Below are 13941 nucleotides of genomic sequence, written 5' to 3'. Positions count from 1 at the left end.
CACCATAATACTGCAATAATACTCATTTAATACTGTAATAACTTTAATGTCATACTAAAATACTACCACTGTAACACTGCAATAATACCACCATAATACTGTAATAATACTCATTTAATACTATGATAACTTTAATGTCATACTGAAGCACTACCACAGTGACACTGCAATAATACCACCGTAATACTGCAATATCACTGTCCTACTAAACTGCTACCAACATACTGCTACAATAATAATGTCTTACTATAAAAATACTAGTGAAATACAACAATTATAGTACTGTATTACCACAATTGTAAAGGTGCAATAACATCAGTGGAACACTATAATGCTTATATAGGACCAGACTACCACAGTAATACTACAATACTGCTAAAGAAATACTATATAGCACCATCATACTATACAGAGTACATTCATAGAGCACAACAAACTGTGGGACTCACTATAAGTGAGCAGTGAGTGATTTTGGTTTTCTGAAAGCAAATGAAATGATAATTCATGTTATTCAAAGTTTATAGTGGACAGTAAGTGCAGCTAAACTGGGTAGTTTGCAGTGTTGTGGTTCAGTTTACAGTGATGAACTCTGTTGGACTGCTGCAGGGCAGACTGTGGGATCCTTGGTCACTGCTAGGTTAGGTCCTGGTAGCAGCAGAGACATCATGAGAGAGAGACATGGAGCTCAACTCTGAGCTGAAACCTCTGACTAAATATTAGAGAGAAAGATGGAGGAAGTATAACTACCAGGAGAGAAGCTGTTAAAATCTGATTTGTGTACAAAGTCAACCATGAAAAATATAGAGTACTTTTTCTTCCCTGTAAAACAAAGTTGGCACATTAGCACCAGTAGCCAACATGACTGAACATGCCCACCAGTGATAAACGGACAAGAAAACGTCTCACTCTGTTTAAAAAAAAAAAAAAAAAAAAAAAAAAGTGAGTGGCTGTGAAACCTTGGATTGTCTAGCACGCCGTGTTCTTTCACCATTGGCTGCCATGAATAAACATGTCGCTGAATGCTATTGCACATGTGAAGCTCGCCAGAGATAGACGGTCAGGAAGATATCTCAAAAGAAAAATGAAACCAGTAATAAAAAATGACTACAATTAAATTCATCATTAACTATTTTTGTTGCAGCCCTATTTTATATACTTCTGACTGAAGAAGGAGCCACTGTAAACCAACATAAAGACCCATATATGCAGAAATAATAATACCACGATATACCGGAAAACTGGTGTACCATAAATAATACAGTGATATAAATGTTTGTCACTAAAAAAAAGTAACAATTTAGTTTCTTATGATCATAGAAGCAAAAATCATAACTGAACAGTTGTTCCCAACAGTCAGGCTAAAGTTACAAGATCAAAATAAAAACACATACCTCACAGTAACTGCACTTGTAGAGTCTCTCTCTGCTGTGGATCTGTTGGTGTTTTTTCAGGTGCTGTGGAGCTTTAAAAGTCTTATCACACAGATCACATTTATGAGGTCTCTCCTCAGTGTGGGTAAACATGTGTTGTTGTAATTGTTGGTCTGTTCCAAACTTTTTGCCACACTGATCACAGCTGTACACATCATGTCCAGTGTGAATGCGTAGGTGTGTATTTCTGCTCTCTATGCGGCTGAAACTTTTTCCACAATAGTCACAGCTGTATGCCTTAATTCCAGAGTGGGTAACTTGATGACGCTTTAAGCTATTACTGTCAGTGAAAGCTCTGCCACACTGATCACAGCTGTACGGTTTCTCTCCACTGTGGATGAGTTGGTGTTTTTTTAAGCTTCCAGCCCGGTTAAAAGACTTTCCACACAAGTCACAGCTGTACGGCTTCTCTCCACTGTGGATGAGTTGGTGTGTTTTTAAGTGTCCAGCCAGGCTAAAAGACTTTCCACACAAGTCACAGCTGAACGGCTTCTCTCCAGTGTGGATGAGTTGATGTCTTTTTAGATTACACCTCTGGGTAAAATCCTCCCCACACTGATCACAGCTATACGGCTTCTCTCCACTGTGGATGAGTTGGTGTGTTTTTAAGTGTCGAGCCAGGCTAAAAGACTTTCCACACAAGTCACAGCTGAACGGCTTCTCTCGAGTGTGGATGAGTTGATGTCTTTTAAGATTACCCTTCTGGGTAAAATCCTCCCCACACTGATCACAGGTGTACGGCTTTTCTCCAGTGTGGATGAGTTGATGTCTTTTAAGATTACCCTTCCAGGTAAAATCCTTCCCACACTGATCACAGGTGTATTGTTTTCCTCCCTTCCTTCTGTGAGGTTTGTCAGCCTCCTGACTTCTCGCTCCATGTTGGTCCTGCAGTGACAGAGATACAAACAGAGGCAGTGAGTGAAATGCAGTCGTGGAACAAACTTCAAACTCCATTAATATTAGAGTTTTTTTGGAGCCTCCAAAGATCTACTAGGTCTATTACCTCCACCTACTGGTGAAAGTAGCACATTACATGCAACCATGTACAAGGGAAAAGAAGAGGAAACATAAATTTATGTACAATGATTTCAAAGCATTAATTGGACATCCTGGTTATAAAGAATCATAACATGTCAAAATGCCAAAGGATGGGACAACACTGCAAATGGATGAAAGCCATCCTGGAAACTTGTTTTATCTGTGAGCTAACAGACACATCCTGGTCAAAGATGAATCCAAGATTCCTCACAGGACTACTGCAGGCCACATGAAGGCCATAAAAGGACAGCAAACACACACTTTTTCAAGTACTGTATGCATATATTTTCTAACAAATAACAAAGCAAATATGAGCTCTCTCTCACTGAGTTTCTGATCACACTGACAGACAAACTCCACAGTGTTGAGCTGCAGTTTGTGATGTAGTTGTTGTTCTGCTCTGCAGCCTCTGTGAGTTTGGTGTAGCAGCACATGAAGCAGCTCTCCACCTTCTGCAGCTTCTGCTCAGAGTGACCCTAAAGCTTGAAGCAGATCTTCAGAGCAGAACAAGGACTACTGCCACCAGCTGCAGTCCAACACAGTGGAGTTGGAGTGGGTTGAACCACGGGATGAGAGACTCTGGGGATCACCACAACAGCAACATCAACAGCTACTGGGACAGCATTTCCAAACCAGTAAGAACTGGAATCAAACTGGTTGGAAAACAATGAGATCTAATGAGGAGAGAGTGGAAAAGTGCTATGAAAATATGAAATGTGTAATTATAACAGTGATGAAAATGACATTATAGATCAAATACTGCTCAATGAAAATGATGTATTGTGTGATAAACTGTGGGTTTGATCTGAATCTTGATTATTAATGTCTGTGTTTCAGTGTCCTGTTAAAATGTGAGCACAGTGACGTAGTGGTTAGCACAGCTGCCTCACAGCAACAAGATCCTAGATTCAATTCTACCTTGGCCAAGGATTTTCTGTGTGGAGTTTGTGTTCTCCTTTTTATGTTTATGTGGGTTTTCTTCGCATACTCTGGTTTCCTCCCACAGTCCAAAGATATGCATTTACTGCCATTTCCACCAGTTAGGTTAAATGGTGATTATCCATAAATGTGAATACTTGTCTGACAGCTGTGATAGGCCCCAACCCCCCCAAGCTGAAGAGTACGGAACAGTGGATGCTAATTGGGACCATAATAAATTAATAAAACAAACCAGCAGCAGCTGATGAAGTCACACAGTTTCAATAATAGTGTAACACTGAGATTTTTCTCACCTGTTGTGTTGAACTCATTGTTTCCTCTGTAGAGGCTGAAAATGTTCCTCTGCTGCTCCGTCAGACTCTCCTCCTCCTGATGATCAGCTGCAGGAGAACAGATCTTTATTAGAAGCTACCACACTGCACTGTTTGGGGGGATGAGCCCTTTAAGGCTGGATTTTGATTTACACACTGTTGTGGGATACGGCCGGTTCTAGCCGGCTATGTTAGGGTGGGCATCTAGAAACAGTAGGTGGGAAACCTGTTTGAAACAAAGACAGAAGGTCTGAAGAGCCGACTAGTAACCCAGAGGTTTGTGGTTGGAGTCCCTGTTCATGTGCTGACATCTCTGATGCTACTTTCCCACCGCCGAGGAAACGGTTCGCATGCCAGTGCTCGTGATGTTCCCATGAACCGGCGAAACGCTTAAGAACGGGCCCGCGTTCCCACCGCGTTTCTGTGAACTGCTCCTTTATGTAGGAGTGTGGGCGGGTCCTCGTCTGGACACGAAGCCGAAGCGCACAAACGTGGGAGAACACGCTCCCCTTTCTGTGCTGCAAACACCTTTTAGGGTCCAAACCAAACTACTGCAGCATCTGTGTGCAGCACAGAGGGAAACACAGACAGAGATTAGAGCAAGACGACAAGTACGCACTTTGTGTCCTTTTATCTGTGATATGAACTGATACAAAGCAGCAAGTTCAGCCTTAGAGCCCAACCTAATTCACAGCCGTGAAAATCGCTTCCCTTTTCTCCTGTAATACACGTGTAATATGGTAGAAAACTTGATGTTGAGACGGCAGAGTCACGCCCTTCTGCCGCTTTCGTCACACATTCCTGGTTCGAGACCAGCTAGTTTGCGGGGCCGGAGTTGAACCCGTGTTTTGGCCGAGCACCGAGTGCTTCCACGGTGGAAAACCCGCCTAACGGTTCAAATAAAGGCACCGGCACCGGAACCCTGTTGGGAAAGAGGCCTTAGAGGAACAAAGTGAATTCAGACACACACACAGAGACACCCTCAGAACAAAAGCTGTCCAGCTTTGTGTGTCTGTCAAAATGTTTTGTACACATCCTCCTGGAATCAGTGTTGCTACAGCTGCAGTCAAAGCAAGATGGAAACCATCAAGAAGGAAAGTTCAGATCCACTCAGACTAAATGTCTTCAGTCAGTCTGTCAGTCTCCAGTTGCTGAGAAACTGCACTGCTGCACCTCCACTGCTGAGAAACTGCAGTTTGCTGCTCCATTTGAACCTCATGAAACTTTATGCACAAAGTGAAAAACAACAGAAAATCAGCATCATCGTTCCTGGAAGGAGAGCTGAGAGTGAGCTTTGGATTCTACTCTGCTGGGAACAAAGACAACTGGAGACACCACAGCCGAGTAGCTCCTCCTGTTCTGCTTCATTCTTTGCCACAACAATCTACACCGCACAATTCAGTTTGACTTGGTATTGTTCACTGTCGATTACATTTGAGTACCACCTCAGCAAAGCAGCCTGAAAGTCCTGTGATTCATTTGTGTGTGACACCAACACAAAGGTGACTTCATTTAGCTAGCTCTAGATTCTGTTGTCAGTCACCGAGCACAAAAAAGTCTGTGTTGGTTAGTGTGGAGCCAATTCCCTCGTTGCTCCCTTGGTTTTGATTCTTGTGAAAGAGTCGCTCTCATGACTCATCTAGTGACATCACTGCCTGGCATGCAGTCAACTGACATCACATCTTTAGATGAAGTAAACCAAGTGGAACCCTGGCTGAGTAGGTGCTGAAAAACTAACTGATACCAGGTACTACCTGTAGCTACTCTGGTCTGCTCAAAAGGACTTCACGCTTCGTACTGATGTCCACAGACATTTATTTCTTTTACAGATCATAAAAGATGCACGGATCATCAATGGAACACCTGGAACACCGTGAAAACTAAAATAAAGAACAAAATGGCTTCGTTCAAACTCTCGCATTCATATTAAACATAAATCACACATTTCAGTTGTAACAAATATTAACAGCATTGCAAATAATCATTACCATGTGTGCCTGTTGACCAGTAGTAGAATATCATTAGCAGATTTGAGTCTTTTATCGACGATTTCGTTTCTCTCTGACTTCTCTTGTGTCCGTTCTCTCCCGCTACTGACAACACACACTTCCGGGTCATGCATTTCCATGACTTAATACAAATATAGTTTTCTTTTAAGCACCGGTAATTCTACAAACAAACATTAACTGAAATGCCATGTAACTTATTGTTATAAAATAATTGTGCCATTATTAAACCAAAATTAGCAAATAAATCTCGTAGCATATTCCTACTTCCTGTCACTACGGCAACCCACACAGACCACCATAGCGTCAGCTACACTACCATCTGATGGAAAACCCTAAAAACTGAGCAGAGTAGGCACTAATGGAAAAGGGCCAATAGGTACACAAACTATACACATGCTTAACAATGGATACACACTGCTGTGTTAAATTTGTACTGTAGGTATATGGTAACTACAAACCGTACTGAAACTCTACACCATAACCTGACTTGTGCCTTTCTAGAAATGTAACTACAATTAGACTATAAATAAATATAAAACATATACTTCTACAACTTATTTTACTGTTACAATGTTTGTACTGAAACATTTAAAAGGATGCATCAAAAGGAACGATAAAGTGACTACAGGTGTGTTTCTGTGAACAAAGGTAAACTTAAAAAGAATTTTAAACAAACTTCATGACTTTTATCGCAGAGATTGTTCAGTTTCCGAGGTGCACCTAAAGGCACCATGAAGTCCCCACTTTCCTGCACACACTGAACCGTACATAACGATGTAGATGCGCACAGTATTTTGGAGCCAGGTGTAGCTGCAGTGGTGCAGAAAGAAGAAAACATGAGCCCAGTAAGTTATCCACCATTAACTCAGCTAACAAACCAGCTAACTCTATACGAGGGCAGCTAGCTGGAGAAAAAAACTTGATCACTACCAGCATGCATGATTATCTTGGCCCAGAAACTGAGGAGGTAATGGAAGCGAAGTTTCCACCTCTGCCCGTGACACCCTCCAAACCTCCACCAGAGAAACAAAGGAAAATGCATGACACTGAACCGATGATCCTCGCAGAGTTGGCATCGCTTACCTCACTTATAAACAGCAGGTCAGATGCGCTGGAAAAGATGGTCAGTACCAACTCTGTTGTAATTAATGAGGCTAAGGAGGCAATCAAGGACAATTCTAAACAGATAGAAGGTATTAAGGAGTCATTGGAGTTCATCTGCGCAGATTTAAAAGACATGAAAACCAAGGTGGAATGCTGTGAAAAGCATATTACCGACTGCCAGAAAGTCTGCAATGTGCATGAGAGTCGCATTACCCACCTGGAAGCCTACTCACGTCGCTGGAACCTTAGACTCTTCGGCCTGGAGGAAAAGGAAAATCAGGATGTGAGGAAGGATGTCATTAAAATCTGCCAGACCCTGCTTCCAGATATGAAGGAGCAACTTTCAAGCTCTATTGACGTCGTACATCGTCTTGGACCAAAGAAAGCTAACAACACCCGTTCCAGAGGTATCATCATTCGCTTTGCCCTTCGGTTTTACCGTGATGCTGTTTGGCGTTCTGCCAAGCAGTCTTCCTTCCTGTGAGACAACAAACTGAAATTTGCAGAAGATCTGTCTGCTGAGGATCGAGAAAGAAGGAGAAAGCTTTGGCCCACAGTGGAAAAAGCAAGAAAGGAAAACAAGAAGACCTTTTTTGTTGGGGGTCGTGCCTTTGTTGATGGAGCTGAAATTTTCCCTTAGTTGAAGGATAAAGCTGTGACTTTTTTTTTGCCAAATGGGGTACTACATCCAATAGTTCCTGTTCACACTTGAAGCCGATCCTGGCAAACTTTTTTCATGTTTATACATTATTACAGGCTGCATTTAGTGCTTATGTTTGATAATACTCCTATTAAGCACAAAAGGCTAGTCGCAGTGTTCACACTCAATGTGGTTTAAAACTGATAGTTACTCAGGTTTCTCCCTAAAGTTAATTACTTTTTTCTTGCCGGTTGGTTATGAGTCTCCACTTGTTTTGTTAGTGTAAGTAGATTTGAATATTTCTTATTTCCTGTTCTAACTCTTGTCTTCCTTATTTTCGTTTTATATTTTTAGGTCTTTATCTATTATTTCTTTAAATGCGAGAGGTCTTAGAAATCATTTAAAACGCAAAGCCATATTTCTTTACTGTAAACAACAAAACACAGACTTTTGCTTTCTTCAAGAAACCCATTCCACTTCTCAAGATACTAATTTCTGGAGGTCTCAGTGGGGATCGGATGTCTGGATGTCCCATGGGACTGAGCGCTCAGCTGGTGTGTGTATTCTCAAAAACCGTTTTAATGGTAATGTAATAATCTCAGAATGTGATAAAGAAGGCCACTATGCAATACTTGTGGTGGAAACAGCAAATCGTATGTTAATTTTGGTAAATATTTATGGTTTCAATAATTGCCAGGAGAACTCTGTTCTTATAGACAAAATTGAGGACCGCTTATTACAGTACTTACCTAAATATCCAAATTCTTATGTTATGATTGGAGGAGATTTTAATATGGTTCTGAGCAATCTTAATGATAGGTGGCCTCCAAGAAAAGACAACAGCTCTCATGATAATTATCTAATCCTTTTCATTGAAAGACATGGTTTAATTGACATCTGGAGGGAAACCCATCCATTTCAAAAAGAATATACTTGGTCCAATAAATCTTTTTCAAGCCAATCAAGGATTGATTATTGGCTCATTTCTAAAGAGTTATGTAATGTGGTCGCAAATATTCTCCCTTCACCTCTATCTGACCATAAAGCCATTCGTATCTGTATCCCTTTAACACATGGCTCTAATCATTTTAAGTCTTCTTACTGGAAGCTTAATAGCAGCATTCTTAAATACAAAGAGGTTTGCTTAAAATTAGAAGCCTTATTTCTTATTTCTGGAACAAAGCCTCAAAGGAAAATGCTTTCATTCTTAACTGGGAACTGTTAAAATATGATATTTCAAAATTTCTCAGGAAATACTCCAGTGATTTAGCCAAAAAGAGAACTTCAGAGGAGAACGAAGTAGTTCAAAAAATCACTTTTCTGTCTTCAAAAGCTGTTGATTCCCTGGATACCAATGAAAAAGCTGAACTTGATGAGTTGCAGCTTAGGCTAGATGAGATATATAAAAGGAAAGCTGAGGGAGCGTATGTTAGATCACGTAGGCAATGGCTTGAGGAAGGTGAGCAGAACTCTGCATATTTTTTCAGACTCGAGAGACAGCAGTCAAAAAATAACTCTATAAGACAGTTAAGAATTAATGGTTCAGTTGTAGAAGACCCGAAAGAAATAGCTAAATTCTGCACAGAATTTTATAGCAATCTATACGCATCCAGATCCTGTGAGCAGTCAATAACCAATTTCTTTGATTCTCTTTTTGGTAACAAAAAATTGGTAGAAGATGATGCTGAATTCTGTGACAGACCAATAACTTTAAATGAAGTCATCAAAGCTTTAGGTCAGTTAAAGTTAAACAAATCACCAGGCTCAGATGGGCTTACATCAGAATTCTATAGGAAATTCTCTGTTAGTTTAGCTCCATTCTTATTAGAAGTTTTCAGTGAGAGCATCCGTAAAGGCCTATTACCCCCTACATTGCGTCAAGGTGTAATTACTTTAGTCCCTAAACCACGGAAAGACCCCCTCCTCCTAGACAATTGGCACCCAATCTCTTTATTAAACAACGATTACAAAGTTTTAGCAATAATCTTAGCCAATAGAATTAAATTAGTTATAGATTCTGTCATTGATGAATGCCAGTCTGGTTTCATGAAAAACCGTCACATCTCTAATAATCTTAGACTAATTTTAGATATTCTGGATTATTCTGAACTTATACAGGACAATAGTTTAATTCTATTTTTGGACTTTCACAAAGCATTTGACACCATAGAACACGAATTCATGCTCATTACACTTAAAAGATTTGGTTTTGGTGAGTTTTTCGCCAGATGTGTACAGACTTTGTATGCAGAAGGTAATAGCAGCATTAAACTTCCTTATGGTACTTCTCCTAGGTTTAGCCTCCAAAGAGGGGTTCGACAGGGATGCCCATTATCTGTATATCTGTTTCTGTTAGCAGCTGAATTTCTAAATGTTCATGTCAGAAACAGTCCTATACAGGGGATCAGTATCGCAGGTCGAACTATTTTCATTAGCCAGCTGGCTGATGATACAGCTTTATTTTTAAAGGATGTGTCACAGGTGTCTCTGGCAATTAGTACAGTTGAAAGCTTCACTGAGGCCTCTGGCCTGTCCCTTAATATTAATAAGTGTGAACTGTTGTCAGTGAAAAACTGCTTACACTCCTCTATTTGTGGCATCCCTGTTAAAGATAATGTAACATACCTGGGTATCAGTATCACTAAGAATAGTAAAAACAGAAGTATTACCAATTTCCTTCCCATTCTTGAAAAGTCAAAAAAGATTTTTAATTGTTGGCTACAAAGGGACCTGTCCTTGAGAGGCAGAGTCCTGCTCACTAAAGCAGAAGGATTATCCCGGCTAGCCTATGCTGCCCAACCTCTTTATGTTGAGAAATCAGTTTGTAAATCTTCTGACAGAATACTTTCCAGCTTTTTATGGAAAAACAAAACGCATTATTTACGCAGATCTGTTGTCCTTAACAACGATAAGTATGGCGGCCTAAATGTTATTGATTTTGACTCCTTTAATAACACCTTTAAAATAAAATGGATCAAAAATTATCTTAAAAACCCAAACTCCATCTGGAAATTCATTTCACAACATGTCTTTTCACATTTAGGGGGCCTAGAGTTTGTTCTCGTCTGTAATTATAGTATTCCAAAAATACCCACTAAGCTATCCAGTTTTCACCAACAGGTACTTTTAGCCTGGTCCCTTATTTATAAACATAATTTTTCTCCACAGAGATGTTACATCTGGAACAACTCTAACATACTATACAAAAACAGGTCATTTTTTCAGAGGTGGTTTAATTATGGCATTATTCAAGTTAATCAGCTATTTAATAATAAAGGCCTTCTTTATCGCTATGAGGAATTTCTTACTCAGTATAAGATTCCTGTCACTCCAAGAGAATATAGTATTGTTTTTGATGCTATCCCATCTGGCTTGCTTATGTTGTTCAGGGATGTTGACTTTTCTTCCATCCAGCCTATGAGCCCTCTTGACCCTAAACAGACCGCTGTTGGTAAACTCTGTTTCTCAACTCAATTAAAAGCTGTTAATTCCAAAATCCGTTCTTTATTCCAAGAAAATCTGGTTTCATCCCCATCTTGTGTATCTTATTGGAACTCCTTTGTGCAGAATGTTAATTGGTAAAAAGTTTGGTCTCTCCCACACAAATTTTTTCTCACTAATAAAATCAAAGAAGTTTCTTTTAAATTAATTCATAAATTTTATCCAACTAAGCACTTTCTCCAGAAATACAAAGCTGATATTGATATTTCCTGCTCTTTTTGTAAGCTCTACCCAGAAACTTCTGTTCATCTGTTTTGGAACTGTACATGCTCGAAGAAGTTTTGGAAGTTTACAGTGAGCGCGGCCGCTGCTGCGTGTCTTTAGCTTTTTGTCTCCTGCTCTTTGTGTTTTGTCCTGTGTGTTGCTGCTGGGATCTCTATGCTCCTCTTTCCTCTCCCCTCACCGCCCAGCTGCTCTCTGAACATCATTTTAGGAGCTCACTTCCTCTCACGTGTTCATCCACAGCAGCTGAACAATATAGTTTATTGTGACCCTGATCCTGCAGCAGATCGCTCTCATTTATTTCAATAGAAATGAGGCTGCAGAGGTTTGGAGCAGGCAGAAAAACAGAGTTTGTGCTCCACCTTCTGCCAGCATGCTGAGCTAATGATTAGCTGCTGTTGGTCTCCAAACACTCTCTCACTCTCCTCTCAGCGTGTTCACAATAAAGTGAACAGACACCGAGGAGAGCAGCAGAAGAGCTCATTCAGGAGCTCAGCTCCAGATGAACTGAGCTCACATTAAAGTTAGCTCCTGCTTACCTTTAGATGAAGCTGCGGGACGAAGCTGCAACTCTTTCCAAACACACAAAAAGGTCAGCGAGCACAGATCCACGCGCTTCACGGCAGACTTGTCCCACTTCCGGTTAATCCCACTGAACAGGAAGTGGCTGCGATTGAGCCGGGAGCGCAGCAGGGGGCGCTCCAGAGTCGAGTCTGAGCTCCCAAAGAAATGAGTCCAAATCCGTCCTTCCTCCTTTTCCTCATCACTTTACCTTCATGTGGATGGAAAACGTCATGAGGTGAAGGAAAGGAGTGAAGGAGAGTGAAGGAAACTCCAAAGTCCTGCAGATGGACTCTTAGATGTTTGTCCAGCGTGTTGTTGCAGTGTTGTTTCATGCAGCTCATATCAAAGCAGAGCAGCAGCAGGAACATCTGCCTTCATCACTGAGGCCGTCATTGGAGAGAAGAAGGAGCAGGAAGCCCAGAAAGTCACATTCAGTGTTGGTCACATTGGGAGTCGCTGCTCATTCTGTGCGCTCATATTTCCTCTTCCCGTTGCAGAGATGATCCATGTAACTCCTCCTTTATGAAGACTCACTGGCCACTTTATTAGGTACGCCTGTTGTAACAGGAGGCTGGTGTTGCCCTCTTAAAAAGACAGGATTCCATCTTCAGTTCAGCAACTTTTTTTATTCCCGATTCTCTGAATGATTCCACAAAGCAGCACAAACATGAGCACAGATGCACGAGAGAAACTAACAAAAAAAAAAAACCATTCACCAGAGGTCGCGCTGCTCACAAACCTCGCGATAGTTGATGACATCACATCCTGAACTCTGACCCCATAGTAGCAACATTAATCACAGTAATATTTGGCATGACATCAAAATAAAATAGAAACATAAAACATTTACTTATTGTTTAAATCTGTTACTGCCAACCACATTATTGAAAATACAAATAAGATTAAAAGGAATATTTCAAGGTCGCAACACCCTCCCCCACTAAAAAAAATGTTGCCGAACATTTTCTTAATTTCTTAACAACTGAACATTTGATGAAAAGGTACATAAACAGGTAAGTATCATACACATCACATTTTTTCTCTTTTACAGGATGATGAGGCTGTACTATCTTAATAGTCCATTCTTCATTTTTTTTTCCTTTCTAATGGTCTCTCATGGCCACAATACAGGATCAAATGTCTACAGTCCGTAAGTACTGTAAGGTGCATAGTCCATAGAAGCATTGGTGGGCCCCCCAAATCTTCACAAATGGGACAAGGAAATTACCATTTACACCCAGAACTGTGTATTCACACATTTCATAGCCATGTGTTCTGCATGCCTAACAGTAAGCGTACACATTACTAATTCTCACTTTACAGTATGTACCACACTACTGTCTTAATTCCAACATGTTAGCTTAGTATCCCATTTTCTGTACTTTTTATTGAAATAAATGTTCAGAAAACCTGTTTTTATATTCTGTGATGCGTTTGAATTACCACATCTCCGTGAACTATAACTGTATAACAAATCAGAAATAAACTAACTTGTAGTTGTCTTGTATATGTGTGTGTGAACCTCTATTCAATGTAAAAAGGATACATGGATTATGGTCTGGTTAGCAGGCCATGGCTGGTTCTGGAGGACTCACTCATACTAACTGGGCAGGTTTCCAGCAGCTGAAAGGTCGGCTGCCCCAGCCGATCATAGGTGTAGACATGCCTCGGCTGTCGGACTCTTTTAGGCCTTTCTCTCCCTGTTTCAGCATCACTCTGTTCATCCTCAAGTTCCATAGATGGCACTTCATGTTGTTCCTCCTCATGTTCCTCTTCAGAGTGCTCCTCAGGTATGAACACCTCCTCAGGTTCACCTCTGGGCATTTCATTCTGGGGGCAAAACTCTTTTGCTTCTATATTGAGGGGTGGATTTGCCTGCCTCACTGTTGCCCACATGTGATTTTCCTCATCACTGGAACTGCTTGCATCAGTGGGGTAAGTGTGCTTGGCTTTATGCCGTCTCCTTGTTCTCTGCTTTGTTTTGTCTCCACTGCTTTTCTCTTTCAGGCTGGACTCCTCTTGCGCCTCAACCAGGTAAGGACACGGCAGGAGTAGGTTTCGGTGTAACACCCGTTGTCTCCCTGTTCCCTGCAATGGCTCAACTACATACACAGGGCTATCAGGTCCTTTCCTTCCCTTGACAACATAAATCAGGTCTTCCCAGTAGCTGCGTAGTTTTCCAG

At 40.9% G+C, this 13941-nt stretch overlaps 1 protein-coding gene and 1 long non-coding RNA gene across 2 annotated transcripts; both read right to left on the bottom strand.

Annotated features, from left to right (window-relative positions):
• Positions 1 to 902: 902 nt before the first annotated feature.
• LOC115775829 (zinc finger protein 239-like) lies at positions 903 to 3734 on the bottom strand. The gene is made up of 3 exons (XM_030723351.1): positions 3701 to 3734; positions 1496 to 2315; positions 903 to 907 (listed from the first exon to the last, which is right to left on the bottom strand). Exons 1-3 carry the CDS (start codon positions 3716 to 3718, stop codon positions 903 to 905), a joined length of 843 nt encoding a protein of 280 aa, XP_030579211.1. The 5' UTR covers positions 3719 to 3734.
• LOC115775847 (uncharacterized) lies at positions 3730 to 12291 on the bottom strand. The gene is made up of 3 exons (XR_004019399.1): positions 11734 to 12291; positions 7049 to 7090; positions 3730 to 3787 (listed from the first exon to the last, which is right to left on the bottom strand). It is a non-coding gene; the product is annotated as an uncharacterized LOC115775847 (long non-coding RNA).
• Between the last annotated feature and the right edge of the window lie 1650 nt (positions 12292 to 13941).

The sequence above is a fragment of the Archocentrus centrarchus genome, unplaced genomic scaffold (assembly GCF_007364275.1).
Source record: "Archocentrus centrarchus isolate MPI-CPG fArcCen1 unplaced genomic scaffold, fArcCen1 scaffold_24_ctg1_1, whole genome shotgun sequence".
Taxonomy (NCBI): Eukaryota; Metazoa; Chordata; class Actinopteri; order Cichliformes; family Cichlidae; genus Archocentrus; species Archocentrus centrarchus.
Note: the sequence above shows the minus strand (reverse complement) of the source record. Positions and strands in the feature narration are given on the sequence as shown.